This window comes from Nyctibius grandis, assembly GCF_013368605.1.
Source record: "Nyctibius grandis isolate bNycGra1 chromosome W unlocalized genomic scaffold, bNycGra1.pri SUPER_W_unloc_1, whole genome shotgun sequence".
Classification (NCBI taxonomy): Eukaryota; Metazoa; Chordata; class Aves; order Nyctibiiformes; family Nyctibiidae; genus Nyctibius; species Nyctibius grandis.
In genome coordinates this window covers 8,224,335-8,248,899 of record NW_027167472.1, presented here as the reverse complement: position 1 = coordinate 8,248,899, position 24,565 = coordinate 8,224,335, and the positions used below count along the sequence as shown (strand labels likewise).

The 24,565-nt window shown below is 42.4% G+C and overlaps 1 protein-coding gene across 17 annotated transcripts in view; it reads left to right on the top strand.

Moving 5' to 3' along the window:
• LOC137677132 (single-stranded DNA-binding protein 2-like) overlaps positions 1 to 24,565 on the top strand; it is a 205,831-nt gene that overhangs the window by 115,311 nt on the left and 65,955 nt on the right. For 12 of the 17 annotated variants that reach the window (XM_068424333.1, XM_068424324.1, XM_068424334.1 and 9 more), the window contains one exon: positions 19,360 to 19,449. The exons of the other annotated variants lie outside the window; for them this stretch is intronic. In XM_068424333.1, the coding sequence (XP_068280434.1) occupies positions 19,360 to 19,449 (90 nt within the window). The remainder of the gene's footprint in view (positions 1 to 19,359; positions 19,450 to 24,565) is intronic. 17 annotated transcript variants of the gene reach the window in all.

Below are 24,565 nucleotides of genomic sequence, written 5' to 3'. Positions count from 1 at the left end.
TGAGATTGGTAGTTGACAGGAATTACGTCTGGGAATCCTTCCCCCTCCCCAAGAATCTTAATTCTGTGTTTTTGTTTCTTACTCAAACCTGGTTCCCTGTGTTTCGCAGAGCCCAGTCAGAGAATCCCAGCCTTGGTTACCCATAAATCCTGCTCTCTGTTGTTGTGCCACAAAGGTTGTATTGACCATTCGTTGCACAGTTTTCTGCAAACATGCAAACAAACAGGGTAACACAAGTAGGATAATGCCTATTATAAACATTCCCATAAGCAGACTCTATCTACAAAACATGCAGTTTACTTCAGAACATACTGTTATTCTCTATTATTCTAGCTGAAAGGATAAATTACTGACAGGAAAGCTGATTCTGTTTAAAGGTAACACAGAGCAGGCCTTTTAGAGCCTACTCTGAGGCCTACTCTTGCTAAACCGTTGCTAAACCATCCGGTATCAATTTCCCCCTTTGGAAGTAGTTAGATTTATTATCTCACTACTTCCATATACTATTCTCAATGATTGTCTTAACACAACCCACGCAGATCCCTATGATAACTATAATCACAACTACATAAACTATTCCCTCTAACAATGTGGCTAACCATCCTTTTAGAGACAATCCACCTAATTCTTGCAGGATTTTGTTGAGCCAATTATTTCCTGCTGCATCCCTGATTGCCCTGCTGTCTTCTGCTACTCTCTGTCGGATCTCCGGATCTAAATCCCACCTCCACATATGGTTTAATACACTTGATCGGAAACCACCGTACTCCTGTGCCTGTAGAGACAGAAGCATAACCTCGACCCATTAGTAATAGTTCCCCTGGTCCCAACCACTCGGTAGTACCTGGTTCCCTATACCACACTTTGCCTTTGTTTTGCACATAGCTTGCTCCCTGTCGAACTGCCTCCCAATGTATTACGATTGGGGGTCGCTCCTTATCTCCTGCTAAAGTTAAATGGTTAAGTACATAAACAGCTTTTGCAAGTCTCTCAGAAGGTTCAGTCTCCTCTCCCCCTTTCTGTTTTTGCAGAAGCTGTTTCAATGTACTATGAGCACGTTCCACAATCGCCTGACCCGTAGGCGAATGAGGAATCCCGGTGACATGTGTAATATCCCATAGTTGACAAAATTGACGAAAAATTTATGAACAGTATGCTGGTCCATTATCAGTCTTAAGTTGTTGTGGAACCCCAAGACTTGCAAAGCAAGCAAGTAAATGTCATTTGACATGACGACCTGTTTCCCCAGTTTGTGCTGTTGCCCATATTACATGTGAAAACGTATCAACAGATACATGAACATATTTGAGCCTTCCAAATTCTGCAATGTGAGTAACGTCCATTTGCCACAGTTGCAACGCACTCAGTCCTCGAGGATTTACCCCTATTCCGATTCCCATGCCAATTTTCTGACAACTAGGACAAGCACTAACTAATTCACGTGCTTGTGCCATGGTGAGGTGAAATTGTTTCGCTAACATTTTCGCTGATTGATGAAAGAATTGATGGGATAGGTGTACTTGTTCAAATAAATTTGGTGATATTTGCGTATAGGATACAAGTGTGTCTGCTTTATTATTTCCAATGCTCAAATCTTGATCAAACTGATGACTATGAATGTGGGTGACAAAATAAGGTATCTCTCTGAGGTTTATTGCTTGATGCAACTGTAGCAAAATAGTGTAAAGTCGCATATTTCTTATTGGTCCATTTTACAAAAACCTGATATATCGCAAAAAATTCAAGTGTCTGCAATGAGTCCTCAGTTTGTCCTGAGAATTTACAATGTTTCCATTGTCCATCCTTTTGTCAGGTAATAACTGCTGAGTGTGGTCGCTTTCCTGCATCAGTAAAAACAGTTAGTCCAGTCACAGGTATCTCTGATCTGATAGGTTTTTCTTCCCAATCCTGTTTGCAAATAAACTGTAGCTTTTTATCTTTTGGCAAATGCGTTAACAATTGTCCAGTAAAGTCCTGTAAGGCCATTTGAAAAAGAGTTGACTGATTTGTTAACCACTGTAGATATTCCTTTCTGACAGGTAAATAGATAACATCTGAGTCTAGTCCGGTAATGTCTGTAATTCCTTTGTGCACTTTGACAAGCAATTGTGCTATTGCTTCCACTCTGGTACAAATTGTTGTTTTAGGATGAAAAGGTGGAAAAACCCATTCTATGATTTGCTGTTTAATGTCCGGCACCTGCACAGTCATTGCAGTAGAATTTGTAAGGTCAGAAACCAAAGAGTCCACTCGAGCATTGCCTTCTGCAATAAACCCAGGCAAATTAGTATGACTTCTTACATGTAAAACATAAAACAATGCAGTTCGGATTTGAATTTCTTGCCACAGAGCTCGCAGCAATTCAAAAACACACTGATTACATATATGCTCTATAACAGATCTATCCAATTGCTTTATAATGCCAGCTACATATGCTGAATCAGCAATCAAATTAAAGGGAATGGGAAAATTCTGAAATATTTTTAATACAGCTCGTAATTCCACCACCTGAGGTGAACCCTTTTGTTGTACTACCATAGATTCCCACTTGCCATCAGAACACCAGACAAGGCCCGCCTTGCCTCTGTTCCCAGATCCATCCGTAAAAATGGTAGTTCCATCCACAGGAGTGTCTGCGCACCACACTCCTGTGGCAATTGGAAGTTCCACACTCAATTTTATAACAGGATGGGAGGGCAAGTGGTAAACAACCTGTCCCGAGAAATTCTCCATGGCTGTTTGCAAAGCAAAGCTATTAGCCACACACCACTCAAAATATTGAGCTGCAATAGGAACGGTTAGTGATGCAGGGATCTCTGGCCACAAGCTCCCGACATCGCATCCGTCCTTTGATGATAATCTGTGCCAATAGCTCTGTAACGAATCTGATCATTCTGAATTCCATTGACCAATTATTGCATACGGAATTTGCCTATCAAACAAAGTGATAATTTGTATTTCCTGATTCAAATCAATACGATGTACAAATTTGGAATGTAGCCTGCTTTCTATTTCTGTAATCAGTTGCTGTACCTCTGCAGTAGTGTGTCGTGGTGCTGTTAAAGTTGTGTCCCCTGCTAACAATTGGAATAGAGGCTGCAATTGTGACGACGTAAGCCCCAAGTACGGCCGCAGCCATAACTTGAGCCTTATGTTCCACAGTACCCACTTTTGCACATGCCTTTATCATAGCATTCAAATCTGTTTTTCCAGGTAAAGCTTCAATGATCTTTTGACAATCAGCATTAGCATTATCCCTGTTTGCCACAGGTCCAAGGCTTGGCAGCCGCACAGGTTAACCCCTTGTGGAAACACCAGTCCTGCGCTCCCTGCGGTTCGGGCTGCGAGTTAACTGCTTAGGCCTTGTGGGAATCTGGCCCTTCCTTTTGGGCATTGTCTCAGAAATCGTAAACCACGTGCTCGGGCGACATCTTATGGCGGCTGCCTGGAATGCCTGAGCCTGGCAACGTGGGATGGCGCACTAAGCTAGGCGCCCGCCCTCCACCCTCCTCCGGATGCGTGTCTCCGGTGACAGCCTGGCAAGGGACCAATCCTACGGCGCAGGAACCGGACATGTCCCGCCTTCGGACCTGTGATTGGTGCGAACTGTTGACTGATGGCTCCCAGTCACATGACTCTGCCGAAAAACTCTATAAAAGAGGCTGGATCACTTCAGCACGTGGGACCCTCACCGCCATCTTCCAAGTAGGAAGGAGAACACCGCTGGATCTCAGGGTGGTGAATATTTTCTTTCTCTTTCTCTTTCAACTGTTTTCTCTGTTTCTTTCTTTCTTTTATCTCTCTCTCTCTCTCTCTCGGGGAGCAGGGGACGGGGATTGTCTGCATTTTATTTCTAGATTTGCTCCTTTTTTGACTAATTAGGCGGGTCTCTCTCTCTCCCTCTCTCTCTCTCTCGGGGGGGGCGGACGGGGGGCGGCTGTCTGCATTTTATTTCTAGATTTGCTTTAGAGGCGGACCTTAAATCCGGAACCCGACAGGCCTGGAACTGGTTGGGAAGATTCATTTGTGTCAGCACACGGTTCCCCCTCCGCGTTCTTTCTCCAGTTTCCCTGTATTCTGCAGCTGGTTGTTATCAGCTGACCTTGAGCATTATACTGAGACCTGCACAGCTTCACAAAATGCCCTAGCTTCCCACAGCAATGACACATCAAAACAGAGTTATCTCTCCCACTCAGCTTCAACTTCTTAAGGCAGTTTTTCTTAAAGTGACCTTCCTGCTCGCATGTATAACAACGATGAACTACCTTAATTGCCACCGCAAAAGTTTTTGCTAAATGCTCCATCTGAAATGTGGTGGTTCCTACTTTCTCATAAGCATCCATTAGCTCAGTTAAGGTGGCATTACTATTTGCCATCCCTGCAACAACTTTTCTGCAGTCCTCACCTGTGTTGTCCTTCGCTAACTATAGTGGTAATGCTTCTTTTACAATTTTCCAATCTAACAGTTGCCAAATATTTCTTCCCTCAGGACCCGCACCCACAATCACCGGATATGCCCGTGGAATCACAACTCCTTCTAATAACGCATCTCGAATGACCCATTTCACTCCTCCCTCACCTCCCCCCCTTCCCCTGTATACGCGGGCGGACGCTGACCCTCTCCCTCACCTCCCACATTACCAGATGGACGCAAACCTCCCCCCCCGCCCTGATCTAAAGGTGGAGTAGGGAGTTGTAAAGGAGGTTGAGGTGGCCCTAATACTTGTCCCGAACACAGAGGGGGGTTTTTGGGGGAGACATAGTCACGTGTCCCGAGGCGTTGGCTGAACGATGCTGCTGCAATTCCGTCTTTAATTCTTCCAGTCGTCTACCAAGCTCTGTCATGTCAAGTTCGTGTCCATTTCGTGATGGTAACAGTCCTTTAAGTCCTTGTGACTCTGGTACTGCTGACTCCGTAAATGGCGAATCCGGTAAAGGTGGGTACAAAGCATGTTTACCCTCCTTCTTGTCCTCCTGCTCAGCCTCATCCGTAGAGAGATCAATGAGAGGAGGGGGTTTCGGAGGGGGTTTCTGCCAAGTCTCCTGTTCAGCATCTGAATCAATTAGTTCAAATCGAGTCGTGTTTTAGGGCGCACTACCGGTTCTGATGGATCTGTATCTATTTTTCTCACTCCCCGCTCCTCAGCTTTTTTCGGAGCCGTCCGTACCCACGGTGATAAAGGAGCTGCCACCGGTACAGCCACCGGGGCCGTGGGAGGTGTTGGTCCCGCAAACAGTGAGGGGGTAGTAGGCGCCTGTGGTCCTAAAGCCATAAAAGCTGTATGTGTGACTTCTCTCTCTGCTTTTATTCCTTTTAACGCTTCGCTAACCAGCCTCCATGTAGCAGACAATTTAAAGGCTTCCTTATCACCACTTGACACCGCATTCCAGAGAGAGTCACCAATCTTCTCCCATAAAGGCACTTCAAAGACATCATTAAAGGTTGTAAAATGTCCTTTATCTTTTGCCCAAAAGAGTAACTGCTTTAATGCAGCTTCGTCATATTTAATTCCTCTCTCAGAGAGTATATGTTGGAGGAGTTTCACCACTGCCACTTCTGTCTTGGTCAGGGTAGACCCCATGTAAACACGCCCGAGCCGCATCCCATGTCGCCCGGTCCTCCCGCGCAGCCCGTAGCAGCCACAAGATAACTCCCCATGTTTTTAATTCTTTGGCAGAACCCGCTGCCGTAGCTCGCTCAGCGAGCTGCATCGAGCACCGCTCCCAGGTATTCGGCTGTAAACAATCAGCCGGTCCTGCCACCGCCCCCCCCCTTTAACGAGACGGTCCACACACTGGGCTACGTCTTTCGATTTCACAGAAATCTTAAATTCCCCGCCCAGTAACGAGATCACCTTTATCAAGGTTTCCATGGTTCGCGAACCCACTCCGACCGCCTGCGGTCCGCCAGCCCAGCAATCACGTCGGGGTCACCACTTGTTGCCGCTTGTCTGCGGCAAGCTCCGTTCGGTTGCTGGCTGGCCTGAGGCTATCCGCACCCCAGGGCCATTGAGCACTGACACCAATGTGAGGATGCAACAAATGGCGTTTATTTAACTGCGCAACAGCCTTATATAGTCGTCTTGTCCCGTACGAACTCGCACGATACTTGCACATCCTGCTCCTTTCGCCACGCCTACCTTCCGTTACAGCCCGAGATTTTCCGGTCGCCGTACCCTAATCTACCTACAAGCTCTCAAGCCTGTCCAGATCCCTCTGGATGGCATCCCTTCCCTCCAGCGTGTTGACCACACCGCACAGCTTGGTGTCATCAGCAAACTTGCTGAGGGCGCACTCAATCCCACTGTCCATGTCGCTGACAAAGATGTTAAACAGGACCAGTCCCAATACCAACCCCTGAGGAAGACCACTCGTCACTGGTGTCCACTTGAACATTGAGCTGTTGACCATAACTCTTTGAGTGTGACCATCCAGCCAGTTCTTTATCCACCGAGTGGTCCATCCGTCAAGTCCATGTCTCTCCAATTTAGAGACAAGGATGTTGTGTGGGACGGTGTCAAATGCTTTTCACAAGTCCAGGTAGATGACATCAGTTGCTCTTCCCCTATCCACCAGTGCTGTAACCCCATCGTAGAAGGCCACCAAATTTGCCTGGCATGATTTGCCCTTAGTGAAGCCATGTTGGCTGTCACCAATCACCTCCTTGAGTTCCGTGTGCCTCAGTGTAGTTTCCAGGAGGATCTGCTCCATGATCTTGCCAGGCACAGAGGTGAGACTGACTGGCCTGTAGTTCCCCGGGTCTTCCTTTGTTCCCTTCTTGAAGATGGGGGTTATGTTTCCCCTTTTCCAGTCAGTGGGAACTTCCCCAGACTGCCACGACTTCTCAAAAATGATGGATAGCGGCTTAGCAACTTCATCCGTCAGTTCCCTCAGGACCCGTGGATGTGCCTCATCAGGTCCCATGGACTTGTGCACCTTCAGGTTCCTTACATGGTCTCGAACCTGATCTTCTCCTACAGTGGGCGGTTCTTCATCCTTCCAGTCCCTGCCCCTGCCTTCTGCGACTTGGGTGGTGAGGCTAGAGCACCTGCTGGTGAAGACTGAGGCAAAGAAGTCGTTGAGTACCTCAGCTTTCTCCATATCCCAGGTAACCAGCTCTCCCGTTTCCTTCTGGAGAGGGCCCACATTTTCCCTAGTCTTCCTTTTATCACTGACATACCTGTAGAAGCATTTCTTGTTGCCCTTGACATCCCTGGCCAGATTATACTTTAACTGAAAAAGAGATACTGGCAGCGGGGTTTGAACGGTCCTACCTGGAGCCTCTGGCAAAAGGCACCGGGGGAATCTCGAGGTCGACCCCTGGGGTTTTGGAGCTGGGGATACAGAGGATCAGAGGACCGTTATACTCCAACAGAAAAAGATACTGGCAGCCTATGAAGGAGTTCCAGCTGCCTCAGAAGTAATTGGCACTGAGGGACAGCTCCTCCTGGCACCCCGATTGCCAGTGTTGAACTGGATGTTTAAAGGACAGATCCCCTCTACACATCATGCAACTGATGCTACATGGAGAAATTGCATTGATTACTCAGCGGGCCCAAATAGGGAACCTTAATCGCCCAGGAATTCTGGAAGTGGTCACGGACTGGCCGGAAGGCAAAGATTTTGGAATGTCACCAGAGGAGGAGGTCACGTGTGCTGAAGAGGCCCCACCATACAATAGACTATCAGAGAATGAGAAGCATCATGCCTTGTTCACTGATGGATCTTGCTGCATTGTAGGCAAACAGCGAAGGTGGAAAGCTGCTGTGTGGAGTCCTACATGATGAGTGGCAGAAGCGGCTGAGGGAGAAGGTGAGTCGAGTCAGTTTGCAGAGGTAAAAGCCATCCAGCTGGCTCTAGATATTGCTGAGTGAGAAAAATGGCCAGTACTCTACCTGTACACTGACTCGTGGATGGTAGCAAATGTCCTGTGGGGATGGCTGAAGCACTGGAAGAAAAACAACTGGCAGCGCAGAGGCAAACCCATCTGGGCAGCTGAATTATGGCAGGATATTGCTACCCCATTAGAGAAGCTGGTTGTGAAGGTAGGTCATGTAGATGCCCATGTACCCAAGAGCAGAGCCACTGAGGAACAGCAAAACAACCAGCAGGTGGATCAAGCTGCTAAGATCAAAGTGGATCAAGTAGATCTGGACTGGCAGCATAAAGGTGAACTATTTTTAGCTTGGTGGGCCCATAATATGTCAGGCCATCAAGGCAGAGATGCCACATATAGATGGGCCCATGACTGAGGGGTGGATTTGGCCATGAACGCTATCCCACAGGTCATCCACCAATGTGAAACTTGTGCTGTGATTAAACAAGCCAAACGGCTGAAACCCCTGTGGTATGGAGGACGATGGCTGAAATGTAAGTATAGGGAGGCCTGGCAGATGGATTACATCTCGCTTCCATGAACCCACCAAGGCAAGTGCCATGTGCTCACGATGGTGGAAGCAAGTACCGGCTGGTTGGAAACATACCCCGTGCCTCACGCCACTGCCCGTAACACTATTGTGGGCCTTGAAAAGCAGATTTTGTGGCGACGTGGCACTGCGGAAAGAATAGAGTCAGACAATGGGACTCATTTCCGAAATAGCCTCATAGACACCTGGGGTAAAGAGCCTGGTATTGAAGGGATCTATCACATCCCCTACCATGCACCAGCCGCCGGGAAAGTGGAACGATGTAACGGGCTGTTGAAGACTACCCTGAAAGTGATGGGTGATGGGACTTTCATAAACTGGGATGAGCACTTAGCAAAGGCCACCTGGTTAGTTAATACCAGGGGATCTGTCAACTGGGCTGGTCCTGCTCAATCCAAACTGTTGCGCACCGTTGAGGGGGAGAAAGTCCTTGTGGTTCATGCAAGGAATGTGTTGGGGAAAACAGTTTGGATTACTCCTGCCTCGAGCAAAGGGAAACCTGTGTGTGGGATTGCTTTTGTTCAAGGACCTGGGTGCATGTGGTGGATGATGCAGGAGGATGGGGAAGTTAAATGTGTACCCCAAGGAGATTTAATTCTGGGTGAGAATAGCCAATAACTGTATGATGCTGAGTGTCATTTATCACAGTAAGAATCACTCCAGACAGTGAACATGGGCTGCAGCAGGTACACCAACTGCAAGCTCCAGATGCAAAACATCATCCTGCTGTGCCCAACTTCACCAGTCCATGACACCCTATTGAGACCTTGTCCTGATCTGCCAACTGAGTGAATCCCACACCATTTGTTTTTCCCTGCCCTGAGAGACTATGATGAGGAATGGAACCCATGGATTTGGACTGAATTAATTCAATGGACTTCTTGGAGAGATGGCCCATGGACTAAAGAGCATGATATCTGTGTGTATATGTGGATGTGTATGTATGTTGAGAGACAGGGAAAATAGTAGTGACTTGATGTAAATGATATAGAATAAGGGGTGGAATCCTGTCCTGGTTTCATTGGGATTTGGTTTCAGTTTGTGGCCAGCCATGGTGATCAAGGCCCTCAGCAGTTAAATCCAGGGCAGCTGCCCCAGGCTGGCCCACAGGTGTGTTCTGTAACATTAATGTCAGGTTCACTATAAATGGGAAAGCTTTTTTTTTTTCTTTTCCCCCCTTCTTTTCCCCTCTTTCTTCTTTTTCTCAACAATTGCTATCCCTGGAGGGACTTGCCATCACTCTGTGAGCTAAGTATAATTTTGTGTGTTTTGTACTAGCATTGATGTTGGTTTCTTTATTTTATGAAATCTGTTTAAATTTTAACCCATGAGTCTCCCTTCTTTTCCCAATTCCCTTTCTCGGCTGGGGAAGGGACATGGGGTGATAAAACAACTGCTTATTGTTTAGCCCTGGGTGGGGGCTAAATGTAGACAGGTGTTTAACCACAACCTCATTTGCAGGACTTCAATAGGATTTTACTTCTGTTTTAACATGAATTCATGTAGCTACTGACATGAATCCCTTATTTATGGGACTTCCCATGGGAGTTTGTTGCTTATTTAGCCACATTACAACTCCCCACAAATGGAATCCCCACTTAGAGGTATTAACACATTTGCTCTTGTGTAGCTGTTGCTGTAGTAGTCCATTCCATAGTTTTACTATCCCATTACTTTGAGGTAGATATGGTAGGTGAAAAGTCCATTGTACTCTATTCGAAGCACACCAAGTCTGCACTTCTTTATTCTTAAAACGTGATCAATTATCAAGTTGCATTTCTCTGAGAAAAGGAAAAGTAGCAAACCACTGGTTTAAACCAGCAATGGTTGCTAAACCAGTTGCAGCTCTGGTGAGGTGCATGTTCCCCATATCACTAATTATTTTTTTTCCTGTGAGGATGTCTTTCCAGCCTTCAGATGTTTGCTTTAAGGGACTGATATAATCTACTTGCCAAGTTTCCCAGAGTAATTTACCTTCCCTGAGACTGGCCAACTGTTGTCCTTTTGACATGTACTGTACCATTGTTTGACAAAAATGACATGAGTAGATGTTGTAGTGACAGGATGAGGGGGAACAGTTTTAAAGTGAAGGAGGGTAGATTTAGATTAGATCTTAGGAAGAAATTCTTTGCTGTGAGGGTGGTGAGACCCTGGCCCAGGTTGCCCAGAGCAGCTGTGGCTGCCCCCTCCCTGGCAGTGCTCAAGGCCAGGTTGGATGGGGCTGGGAGCAACCTGGTCTAGAGGAAAGGTGTCCCTGCCCATGGCAGGGAGGTTGGAACTAGATGATCTCTAAGGTCCCTTCCAACCCAAACCATTCTATGAGTCTACAATTTGTTTTGCCAGAACTTATGTCACAGGCCATCCTCTCCTTGCAGCCTGTTGAAACAAATCATAACTCCCAGTGTTTCCTAGCCATTCCTGTAACCATTTACCTAGCCATTCTGCCTCAGAATTTTGTGCTACATTTATTCTAGCAAAATTGTCAGCCATCTGATTCCACTTTGCCTCAGGGTTTTTATGTTTTTGGTGGGCAGATACATGTCCTATGTATATGCTCTTAGATTGAGCTATATCATAAATCTTTTTCGGATGTGATTTCCCCATATGTCTCGACCATTTACTTGCCAATTGTTTTTCACCCAGTTCTCTAGCCACTGGATGGCATTGGCCCATACAGCATATGAGTCCATATAGACATAAGTGGCTCTTTGCTCCAGGGCCATCTCCACTGCTCTGAGCTCTGCCAGCTGGGCCAAGCCATCTATTTCCTCTGTGAAAGCTTCTCTGGTCTCTACCAATATAGCTGCGGCTTTGCCTCTCCATTGTTTCCCTATGTGTTGGGCATTCCTGTCTGTGAACCATACCCCAGCTTTTGTCTCGCCATCCCAGGGCAGGGCAGAGGGTGGCTGGGAGTATTCCACAGGCATCCCAAGTCACTCTACACTCTGATAGATCGTTTTCTTTATTCGTCCCATCACTTGTCACCCAGTGATGTATATACAAAGCCTATCGCTGCACTGTAGTCTTTTGTGCTACCCCTAGGGGTAACTGCTTACCAGTTAAAATCAGTTTTAAAATAGGAATACGCACACATAACTTGATTTCCCTTTCTTGAGTTAATGGCTAATAGCACTTTCTCGAACAGAGTGTAGTTCCGTTGAGAGCCTTGCCAGGATTTAGAGCCAAAGGTAATAGGGTAATCCTTTTCAGTTTGCACCTTTTGTTGCCATAATCCCCATTGATATCCCTTATCACTTATGCCTATATGTACTTTAAATGGGCGTGTAGGGTGGATGGGTCCTATAGATTGGTAAATAAAATTTCATCTTTTAAAGCAGTTATTGCTTCATGATGTTTCTGTTCCCAGTTTCATACTGTGTTTTTCTTCAGCAAATCGGAGGTCTTGCTAGAATACTGAATCCAGGAATGTGTGACCTCCAAAACTCAAAAGTTCCTAACAAAGCTCGCAAGTCTTTTTTATCAGAAGGTGCGGGAATGCTTTGTATCTCTGCTAATATATATTCTGCCACAGTTTTTCTGTTCTCCTGTCCATGGGGTACCTAAAAATGTAACCTCTTGACTTAGTCCTTACTGTTTTGAGTCGGAAATGCTAATATTTAATTCCTGTAAATGCTGAACAATAATGTTCATACTTTGGTGAACTGTTTCCTCATCTGGTCTTCCAATTAGAATATCATCTATATATTGTAAAATTGTTACTTCAGGTGGGAGGATGATTGATTCTAGCTCTTTAGCTAACATGGCATCAGCAATGGTGCGGCTGTTTAAAATCTTGGAGTAAGTGATTAAAGGTGTATTATATTCCACCCCAAGTAAAAGCAAACTTTGGTTTGGTTTGTCTTGTATTGGGATCACAAAGAACATATCTTTTATATCTAACACTGCCAGTCACAGAAAAGCACGTTAATTTATTGTATTAACTATATCTACTATGCTAGGAACAGCAGCCCTATAGTCAATAGTCATGCCCCATGTCCTGTCTGGGTTTTTTAACAGGCCATATGAAGCTGTTATATAGTGAATGTTTTTTTTTTTCTATAATACCCCATTGCTTTAACTGCTTACTTCTGTCACAGGTTTTATGGCAGGAGCAGGTAGCTTATACTGAGAAATGTTAACTGTTTTACTGTTAGGCAGAGGTGGGGCTATTTGTAGCAGATTTACAGGCTTAATCATATGGAGATTAGTTTTTAACTAATTAGTTTTTAACTAAGTCCTCCTGTAACTAGAGGACTACCAATTTCCCATTTGCCCCAGCTATCTATCCAAGACTGTCCTTTCAGAATATCCATTCCCAGAATATTCATTTTGCCCAATAACAACAATGGTTGTATGGTATGTCCATTAGACAATATTAATTTAGCCTGTGCAACTGACTGGATAAGTGTTAATTGCACCATTAACATCTACTACTGAATCTACTTCTTTCTTTAAAGGAGCTTTACCTGCATAGGTACATTGATCTATAATTGAAACTTGTGCTCCTGTATCAATCAAAAATGTTGTGGTGTTCTTATCATTTACAGTGACCAACATTTACAGACTGGCAATCATCCATGCCTTATTAGGTCCAGCTCCACACCTTCTTCCAAACCAGAGTTATTGATGCAGCTGATTCCTTATCCTGACACTACTGCCATGTTCTCAACAAACTATTGTTTCCCCTTGCTCTTTGATGCCAGCTTTAGCATCATCAGTAGTTTGAACTTGCCTGCTTCATGGACAGTAGTGCTAGCAGTTTCAGTGTAATCTAGAGGCACTAGCTTGTCCATGCCTGGAGTCCAGCATGAACTTTTACTTGCTTGGTCTTCACAGCACAACTCACCTGTAACGTGCTCATACTTTGCCACAGAGGACAAGGGCACTGCCTCCAAATAAACCAGTAGCAGGAGGGGTTTGCTTGATGCAGCTGAGGAAGAAGTGGGTATCAGCCACCTCTAGGAATTCATCAGAAACTAGTATTGTCCAGCTAAAGGTGAAGAATTAGAGCTGATGTGGAAGATATTTGTGAAGGAGGGTTGGGTGATGAGGGAACTGAGTTGGTAAGAGTGGCCATAGATCCGCCCTATATGAGAGATCCAACTTCTCTTATTCATTCCAAATAGACTTCTAAAAAATTGGAGATTGCCTTTTTTGTGGAAAAATTTAGTAACACATGTTAAATTCTTCCTTTGGACAAAAATAAGGATGTCTTGCTCTAAGCAAAATACCTAAAATGTAATGTCCAGATTAATGCATGAGAGATATTAGGATTTTTATGGATAAACTCAAGTCCTTTCTTTGTAAAATATTTTGATCGCATATGGAATTTGCCCTGTGAGCTGGTGTCACAAACCACTTTTTGTGATAGCTTCAGGAAATGACCTGTGTATTGCAAGTTGCTCTTATGATTTTTTATATGTGGTTTCAATATTTGCAGCTACTGAATTAATGGAATAACTAATCTATTGGTATTTTTATTTTGTATTTACTTTGTAATTTCTGTATTGGTAAAAATTAGTCTAAACCATGGCTATCGGCAGCTACTGATCAGACACTAGTTTTAATTTTTTTATATAAACATCTATTTTTACATTGTCTAGTGTTGCTTGGGTAGATCAATGAATGTTCACAGTAGTTGTTATTCAAGTAAACCATTTTAATTAATAATTGTAAAGAGATACCATAAATTCAGTATTTTAGAGAGAAAAAAACAAATAGTTTTCCATGTTAAGGAGGTAAAATATATGAAGAGATTAAACAATTTAAATTTTCTTTTTATGAAAAGCAGGGAAAACAATTTTCAAATATTGCAAACTTTTAAATTTGGAAATGGAATGGAAATATAAATTATGAACAACTTGTAATGCACGCAAAAAGAAGCCATGGTTTGTAGTGAGACTGTGAAAGAGAACTGAATAATTCATCAGAACAGGCTAAATAAGAATATTTAAATGCAGCTGGTGCAGGTTTTTTTATTGATCTACCTGATATAAGTTTTAAAAATGTTTGTCGTATAGTGCAGGCTAGAAAACATAATACCTAAAACACTGAAAATGCTTTATTTCTGGTTTTGGAACTTCATTGTTCTTTGGGGGGGGGGGGGGGGAAACCCAAACAAACCCCAGTACATTACATAATAAAAGATAGAAATTGTAATTTCATGAACACCTAAGCCTAAAGTACTGTGGAATGCCTATAACTACAAAATTCTTACAATTATAAAGCAACACAGACTTACCATTATTTAGCAAGGTGTGATAAAACTGACCTACTATTGTAGCCACTCCCACTTTGCATCATTCTGTCCTCCTTCCCACTCCCAGAAATACAGAGGAGAAATGGTTTTACGTAGTGTCCATAAACTACACAATGTAATCAAGTCTCAAATAATTTAGGACAATTAAAGCCAACATTTTGAATACCTCCTTGTAACATCATGGTCCACAAACAAAAAATGACCAACATTAACAGAGTAAATTAAACTAATTTTTAGTAACTAGCATGAAGCAAAGAGCTGGTTCCCTTCTAGTTGAGACCTTTTTCTCCAGAAACCATTAGAACTGAGAATAATTAATTCAGTCTGGATCATTTGTGGCGTAATCACTTCCACAAGATGTTACTTTCCTTCTCCCTTCATTATCACAAAGAATTCCTTTTGCCAACCTCTTTTTTATTACTGTATGATAGCATTGTTCAGATCTTTTCGCCACCCTCAGAGCAGCTTTCCAAAATGGGGCTTCAGTCCTCAAACAAATAGCTCTTTGAGAAGGCTGTAGAAACTGTCCAAACCCATATATTTACTTTGTCAGGCTCCTTTCTATATGTCTTCTCCATTAACAAAGTTGTACAAGAATCACTCCTCCTAAAACATGTTCACTTTAGAGCCATACCCCCTTCATAGGAATCAATAGTGCCAGCATCTCCAGAAGTAATACATTTCTTTACATCTATAAATATGTGAGATAGACTTATGTTCATTCATTGCTATGTGAACATTGCTATGCCTGTAGCTCAGTAGACAAAGAATTGTTCTGCATGGCTGCTACTATTACAGCAGCCATTTTATCAGGCCTTGAAAATTGTGTACTATTCCCTCAGTTTGAATGAATGAAGCTGGATTCCTCTGGTATCATTGCTAAGTCAAATTGTAATCAAAATATATTTTTAAAAAAACATAATTACCTAAATGTTAACTTTAGGCATATTTTAAAATAAAGCTTTGTTAGGAAAGTTTAATGGTTAATAGAAATCCTAGCAGATATAATTTTAAACTTTTTTTCCACTCTGTTTTGGAATAGTCATTATTTCTTTCTCTCTTTCTTTTTTACCTGTTAAGAATATGTTTACCATTTTTTCTTTTGCTCTGTTCTGTTTTAAAGTGATTTTTGAAGCATGGAAAACAGTGAACTCTCCTGGGGCAGATCGCCATATCCCTATAGGAACGCTGTACCATGAGAAGTCACCCTCTCCTCTTACATTGTTTCATAACCAGGATAGTCTGGCAGAGGTCTCATTTTCCATTGTTCATTAAGGCACTCTGACATGCATTAATGCCTGATATAATTTAGTTTAAATAATGTGAGCAAATGTGGAACTTGTGGTGGGAGCCTTCAGAAAACCAGTCATATATCAAAGGAGGTGCTACTTGGTTCTTTTTTTGAGATCTCTCCACTTACAGGATTTTGAATAACTGACTTGATACTGTTGACATATGCTTGCCCAGTGATTTATTTTAGTCCATTCAAATGCTTTATTCTGTAACATCAACTCTGTTGGACATATTACAGTGCTTCACACATGACCACTAAAGACAGACACATCTAAGGTAGCATAGGGACAATAAGACATTAGTATGCAAGGAGGTATGATATTGTAATCAGGTTCATAATTATTAATGCCCTTTTAATGGGCTATTTTCTCTTAGTTTAAGGCTGCAGTGTGGAGCATTTTGGACATTTTAGGTTGTTCAAGCTTTTAACAGAATCAGTTTTCTCCATCAGTGATGTTACTGTTGTCATTCTGTAGCTAGAAAACCTGTACATCTGTTCATGATTTTACTTGACATTATGATCTGATGCTCAGTTTAACCAAGTCCATTTTTTGCCTAAAAAACTCCCCAGAACTTTCTTGTCTATTCTTTGGAAATATAGATATTCTGAGAGTAATTAGTGGGCAGACACAGATGCCATGCAAAAGAAAAGAAGGATAACAAAATGACATTGTTCTTCAGGAGTTATTTCTGTGCATTCACACAACTTGCTTATTTTCCCCTCTGGGAGTCCAAGGTAGTGCCACAGACCTAGAAGAAGGACCTGAGATATTCTAGGGCGTAGTATGCTTTTTCATGCATCTAAGCAGCCTCATACTCCAATCCCATGAACTTCAGACAGTGTTCAAGGAATGGCCATTACTAGCAGATAATCATCTTTATTTGCTGAAGCTTTATACAATAACTTGATAGGTTTATGTTAGTCCTTCACAAAAAGATATTATGATTCAAATGTGGTTGCTACTTCAAATTCATGTGACTCTTTTTTTGTCAATTGCAATTAATATTTTAACATTGATCCAAAGTTTCAGTTTGTGCCCGTTGCCTCTTGTTCTGTTACATAACATAACTTATTCATCAATGACCTGGATGAAGGGACTGAGTGTACCCTCAGCAAGTTTGCTGATGAGACAAAACTGGGAGGAGTGGCCGATACACCAGAAGGCTGTGCTGCCATTCAGCGAGACCTGGACAGGCTGGAGAGCTGGGCAGAGAGGACCCTCATGAAGTTCAACAAAGGCAAGTGTAGGGTCCTGCACCTAGGGAGGAATAACCCCATGCACCAGTACAGGCTGGGGGGTGACCTGCTGGAAAGCAGCTCTGCAGAGAAGGACCTCAGAGTTCTGGTGGACAAGAAGTTTACCATGAGCCAACAATGTGCCCTTGTGGCCAGGAAGGCCAATGGTGTCCTGGGGTGCATTAGGAAGAATGTGGCCAACAGGTCAAGGGAGGTTATCCTGCCCCTCTACGCTGCCCTAGTGAGGCTGCCACACCTGGAGTCCTGTGTGCAGTTCTGGGCCCCCCCAGTTCAAGAAAGACAAGGAACTACTGGAGAGAGTCCAGCGAAGGGCTACAAAGATGATTAGGGGACTGGGGCATCTCTCTTATGAGGAGAGGCTGAGGGAGCTGGGTCTGTTTAGCCTGGAGAAGAGAAGACTGAGGGGGGAATCTTATCAATGCTTACAAAAAACTTAGGGGCAGGTGTCAAGAGGATGGGGCCAGACTCTTCTCAGTGGTGCCCAGTGACAGGACAAGGGGCAACGGGCACAAACTGAACCATGGGAAGTTCCATCTGAATATGAGGAAAAACTTTACTTTGAGGGTGGTAGAGCACTGGAACAGGCTGCCCAGGGAGGGGGGGAGTCTCCTTCTCTGGAGATATTCAAAACCCGCCTGGACGCAACCCTGTGCAATGTGCTCTGGGGGAACCTGCTTTGGCAGGGGGTTGGACTAGATGGTCTCCAGAGGTCCCTTCCAACCCCAACCAGTCTGGGATTCTGTGATAGGAATGGCCTTTATTACAGGATTTTCTAGGGAATCAAAAGTCTCATACTCAGTTCTGAAGCCAGTACTTATTACAATCTTCATGCTTTAATAGCACGTTCTAGACTTTTGTTTGAGAAGAACATACAGCTTAGATGCTAAATGTGTTACTGGTAGTTGTTCAAAAGATTGATTCTAAAGCACAGTTTAGGCCTTTGAAAAATCTTTGGTAATTAACTGAATATTTCCTTTTTGCTTGGTTTAAAAAGGTCAGTCCATCTTTGTGCCAGTTTTCAAATCTTTCCAGCATTATTCTTTAATTTCCTAGACAGTGTGACAAACACCTGGAAATATAATTTACAGATCTGCATCGTTTTGATAGCAAGTGTGAGAGTATATGCAGTAATAAGTTAATAAATGTCTGTAGGGCAGATATTGGCAGATCATTAGTGAACTGCAAGCGGCTCACTTTGCATTGTGTGCGCATGAGTACTTTTATGAAAGACTGTAAGTCTTTATAGGTGATTCAGTTGTGCCCTAACAGAAACATATCGCAGGAAGGAAGACTGATGGAAATTAAAAGTGACTGAGGTTCCAATACATAACAATAATGGTTTGACTTTCCTTTTTGTGATAATCTCCTGCTTATAAATTGCCAGAAGCAATATTCTTTACTTGCTTCTTCCATCTGAAGGATTTGGAAAGGTAATTAATTTCATTCTTTGATTCACTTAGAAATACCTTTTTGTTTTTTTCCTTTCCAAAAATGTAACCTGAATTTTTCTAATTTATCATGGTTATTTTGAGGGTTGGTAAAATCATGAGTATTACTAGTAGTACTGCAAGCATTCCTTCTTGTACTATTTGTAACAGAATCATGTTTTGAAGCTTGATATAATTCTGAAAGAATGTTACAGTCTGCTTAAATTATCTTTAAAGTGTTTGGAAATTGCTCATAAAAATGCATACATTAATTTCCTTATGCTACATATATATCTGTATGCATGTCTGGGAATGTTTATGCACATAATACAAAAAAAAAGTGTGCAAGTTACATTCTCGCTTGTGTATATATAGACACACTGAGATACATTTAAAAAAAAAAAACCTCTAGTCAAGATCTATCTAGTCAATACATATTTGTATATCCATACAATCTCTAGCATCCTTCCCCTCAACATACACTTGTCATCTTTAACAAATCATTCTGCTTGTATAAAATAAGACTAAACACTATACAATTTTAATTTACCTTTAGATGAAACAATGACATTATGACATATCTGGAGAATTACTTTCTGCATTTTGGTCATGGCAGGTTTTTTGGGGATTTTTGTTTTGTTTTTTTTATGCCTACCATGCAATGACAAAGGTTTATTCTCCCTTTGTTCTTTTCAGAGTGCTGCAGCAGCTCCCAGTCCAGTGCTAGGAAACATTCCCTCAGGAGATGGCATGCCAGTAGGTCCTGTACCACCAGGTTTTTTTCAGGTATTCAGAAAAATTATGATTACAGGAACTTTAGGATAGAAAATCCTCCATAATACCATTTAAAAGTTTGTAGAAAAGGTCCTCTTCTAAACTATGTGTCATTATATGGTACAATACTTGAGAGGTTTTTTTTTTTAACAAAAGTAAATAGATTGAAAGGAAGGGATATCTCTAACCAACAAATATTCAATTTGTGAAATAGTACAGCACAACGCATTTCAAAATTTCAGGAATAGGAAATGGTGCCAGTTGATGGTTGGAGCTTGAAAATGCTTGAATACAATTTTATAACAATTTCTTATGATAAAATATTAGAATTGAATTTTAGAATTAAGAACTTTGTTGGTCATGCCACAAGCCAGACATTTAAGATGTTCAAATTTCAATGAAAGTTAGACCTAGACAATTAAGAATATCATACTGAGCATCTCTTTGCATTGAAGATCTCAACCCCAATGCCTAAAAGCAAGCCAAGGAATTAAAGCATATGTTGCCTCTCATAAGTTTTGTCATAAATTAAATAGCCAGTTACCACTTTGGATACTAGAAGTACAGAATACTAGGATGGAAAAAATTGCAACTTATAGTGCAAGGCCAAACTTCAATTGTAGTCAAAGATTGGATTGCTCATATGAGTGAGCTTGCACCTCCTGGTCATCAAAGCTCAGTTCTTTTTCTCCTCACTGCCAAACTCTCTCTGTGCAGCAGTAGGAGAAAATGCCGCTCTGGAATTGAAACAGTCCTTTAAGATGGGACACAATAGAGATTTCCACTTCACATACTTGAGCTGATGATGTGAAAGGAACAATTCAGATTTCCAGGACCATGATGTGGAGAGAAGATCATGATAGGAAGCTTCTGTTCCATGAAAAACAAGTGCTGAAATCCAGGTAGAGATACAGGGTAGCATCATTTTCCTTCTTCCATGAGATACATAGACAAAAGAAGCTATTTAATCTGAAAATAGAGATGTTTTACTCTCTTACATCTTTACAACTCTATTTTCTTATCAAAATGGTGATTGTAAAAAATGTCAGGATATCAGCAGTCTTTATTTCATGTTTTTCTTCTGTATGTAAGTGACAATGGATTATTTGCATGGTGTCCCTTTTCCCACAGACACAGGGGGAAAGAGTGCTATGTTGCAGTACTGATACCTACCTAGAGAAATCCAAAACCTGGCATGAGCATGTTGTTTCCTTGACTGACTCAGAATCTGAAGTGCGGTTTTTAATACATGAATGAAAAGATACTTGCAAGTACAAAATATCTTATAGTTGCCAGTCACAAAATCTTCAGAGTTGGCAGAAGTGAGGCCAATAGACAGGAAAAATTTCTGTGTTGTTAAAGATTCCTCCATAGGGGAAAGTATTTCCTTTTATGTTCCACTAAAGTTTCCATTCTCTTCCCCAAAAAGCCTCAGTACTGGCTTTGTATCTAAGAAGAAAAAGATTCTTGTTTGTCAGTATCTGAATTCAGTCTTATTTGAAGCCCCACAGCCCGCCTGCTCTTTTTCCAAGGCCTGGAACTGAAAATAAACTGAGAAAAATCTATTTTCACTGTAACATTTTGTAACATTAATTAGAGCTATAATCAACTCAAAAATATGTCTGATGAATCTTCTGCAAGGCAGGTTTCAAGAACTGATCTACGCAGTCCAATTATTTTGGACTCCTCCAGAGATTACCATTAACCTATTCTTAAAATTGCTGAGTCCTTGTCATTATGTATCTATCTCTGTAACATGCCAGACCTGAAATGAGTCCTTTGTAGTTTTACTTGCTAGAAATCTACTTTTTTCAGTTGAATGGCCTAGTTAACAAAACAAACATTTTTCAAGAGACTATCGGTTTTCTCTGTAGTTAAATGTTTAAGAATATATATAAAGAAATAACATTTTAGTTAGCAAATCCAACTGTAATTTTGATAGCAAATATATTAATAAGGTTGGGAGCAATCCTGACAAAAGGAAGTTAAGTCAAAATTAAGTCAGTTACATATCAGTGTACGGAAACTATAAGGTGTATATAAAGCAAATATGTACAGACAGTCCATAATAATGTGTTGTGGTGCTGGGATGAGTGTCTATTGTCAAGAAGCAGTTAATATCGTCCCTGTGTACTCGGCACTGGTGAGGCCGCACCTTGAATGCTGTGTCCAGTTCTGGGCCCCACACTTCAAGAAAGATGTTGAGGTGTTGGAGCGAGTCCAGAGGAGGGCGACCAAGCTGGTGGAGGGTCTGACCTACGAGGAACGGCTGAGGGAGCTGGGGTTGTTTAGCCTGGAGAAGAGGAGGCTCAGAGGTGACCTTAGTGCAGTCTACAACTACCTGAAGGGAGGTTGTAGTGGAGTGGGAGTCGGCCTCTTCTCCCAGGCAACCAGCGATAGGACAAGAGGACACAGCCTCAAGCTTCGCCAGGGGAGGTTCAGTTGGACATTAGGAAGCATTTCTTCTCAGCAAGGGTCATTAGACATTGGAAGTGGCTGCCCAGGGAGGTGGTGGAGTCACCATCTCTGGATGTGTTTAAGAAAAGACTGGACATGGCACTTAGTGCCATGGTCTAGTTGCCATGGTGGTGTCAGGGCAATGGTTGGACTCGATGATCCCAGAGGTCTCTTCCAACCTGATTGATTCTGTGATTCTGTGATATCTGGTTGTAATGCCTTCAGAGCTGAGTCTTACCGATATCAATTTATCTGAGGACAAGAAAATATATTGGCAGACATCAGCCCTGTAATGTGGACCTTGAAAATTGAGGGGCATCATCTGTTTCTTAAAAAGTAGGTGAAAAGACAAATAAGAAAGACAAACTCATGGGAAAAGCATCCTACTTTCTTAATAGATGCTGTCTTTCTACTATATCTTTAACTAGTAAATCGGTTTCCATATACTCTTCTGCAACTCCACTGATCTTGACTGATCACAAGAGTAAACCAAACCACAGAAAATATGTTCACCTGTCTTAGCCTGCATACTGAGGAACTCTAGTCCCTTTCCTATGAATTACTAGTCTTCTTTCACTGAGGGATGAGAATTTACACTTGGACCTGCAATTCACTCCTAGATTATGAAAGTGGACAATTCTGTTTTTTAAAGAGTGGGAAGATTATAGAAATAGTAGTAGAATGGTACTTATAGATATATATAGTTCACTAAGACTATATTTAGTTTACTAAGACTTTCCATTACAAAAATATTGTAACAGTTCAGTGTTTTGCAAACTACAATTTATCTGGAAGATCATCCTGGAATGATAAAGCTGCCTTTCATTGCATTCATGAAAATTTTTGGATTGGTCTAAGTTACAGCTGTCAACAACCATTATCTTCCAGCTCTACTTGGCTAACTCTGAATTGCTAGGTGACTTAAAATCATTTCATTTTTCATCAGTACTGGCTCTTAGTTTTGCACTGGAACTTGATTTCAGTGTATGGTGCAAATTACTAACTAGGACACAAGCAAAATGGATCGTCTTGCTACAGCAGTTGCTTCTCATCAGACAATTCAGAGGAAGGTGGAAATTAGGTAGGGACTGTGATGGGAACCAAGAAACCTTACATGAGTTCCAGTTTCACTACTGCCCACTGCTGTTAATTCTGTCCTTTATTTTTTATAAAAGAAAAAGAATCCTAGTATGACACAGTAATTGCTCCTAGAGTCAAACACTGGAAGCTGTGCTAAATGTGGTGAGCTGACCCTGGCCAACAGCCAAACATCCACACAGCTTCTCACTCACTCCCGTCTCTTGTGGGACAGGAAGAAAAACAGAAGGACGACAAGAAGATTCATGGTTGTGATAATGACAGTTTATTAGGGAAAGTAAAAGCTGTGCATGTAATAAAGCAAAAAAGGAATTAATTCACTGTTTCCCATCAGCAATCAGATGTTTAGCCATGGCCAGGAAAGCAGGCCCTCAGCACATGTTAACAGTTACTTGGGAAGACAAATGCCATAACCAAAAACATCTCTGCTGCTTCCTCCTTTCCCTGAGCTTTTATTGCTGAGCATGGCATCATATGGTATGGAATATCCCTTTGGTCAATCTGGGTCAGCTGTCTTGGCTATGTCCTCTCCCAACTTCTTGTGTACCCTCAGCCTACTCACTGGGGGGGGGGGCAGAGTGGGAAAAAAAGAGAAAACCTTGATGCTGTTCAAACAATGTTCATTAACAGCTAAAACACTGGTGTGTTGTCAACACTGTTTTAGTCACAAATCCAAAACACAGCACCCTACAGGCTGCTATGAAGATAATTAACTCCATCCCAGCCAGACCCAGTACACAGCTATAGCATGCTCAAATCAAAACTGTTATCTTGGGCCTCACATTGAGCACCAAAAGGACTGTGGTAGGTTGACCCCAGCCAACAACCAAACACCCAGACAGCCGCTCACTCTATACCCTCTCCCATGGGATGGGGACAAAATAGAAGGGAGAAGACTCATGGATCAGGATAATGACAGTTTAATAGGGAAAGCAAAACCTGCACATGCAAGCAAAGGAAAAAGAGGAATTAATTTACTGCTTTCCATCGACAGGCAGATATTTAGCCACTTCCTGGAAAGCAGGGCCTCAGCATGTATCATGGTTACTTAGAAGACAAATGCTATAATCACAAACATCCCCCCCCCCTTCCTCCTCCTTTCCCTGAGCTTTTATTGCTGAGCACGACATCATATGGTATGGAATATCCCTTTGGTCAATCTGGGTCAGCTGTCCCAGCTGTGTCCCCTCCCAGCTTCTTACATACCCCTGTTTTGCACCAGGAGGTGCTGGTCTGTGATGATCCCAGCAAGAAAGGCACTCAGATTCTGTAAGGTAACATTTAAAATGCTATTGATACAAAAATCGGAGCTCTCCAAACCCCCTTGCTTTCTAACTTTCCTCACTGAAGTGGGAAGCTAGGTGCGGCTGAGTAAGGAGTCCGAAAGAAAACTCAATAACACCAGAGTGTGTTATTAAGCAGGCATTCTTTATTGCAGCGCTGGGCAGCCCTGGGGATTATCCACCATGAGTGCTCCACCGGTTTGGCAAATTTTCAGAGAATATATACCATAACGTTATACATAGTCATAGGATTTCCGAGAAGTCATTTACATAGCCATGAGATATGCAAA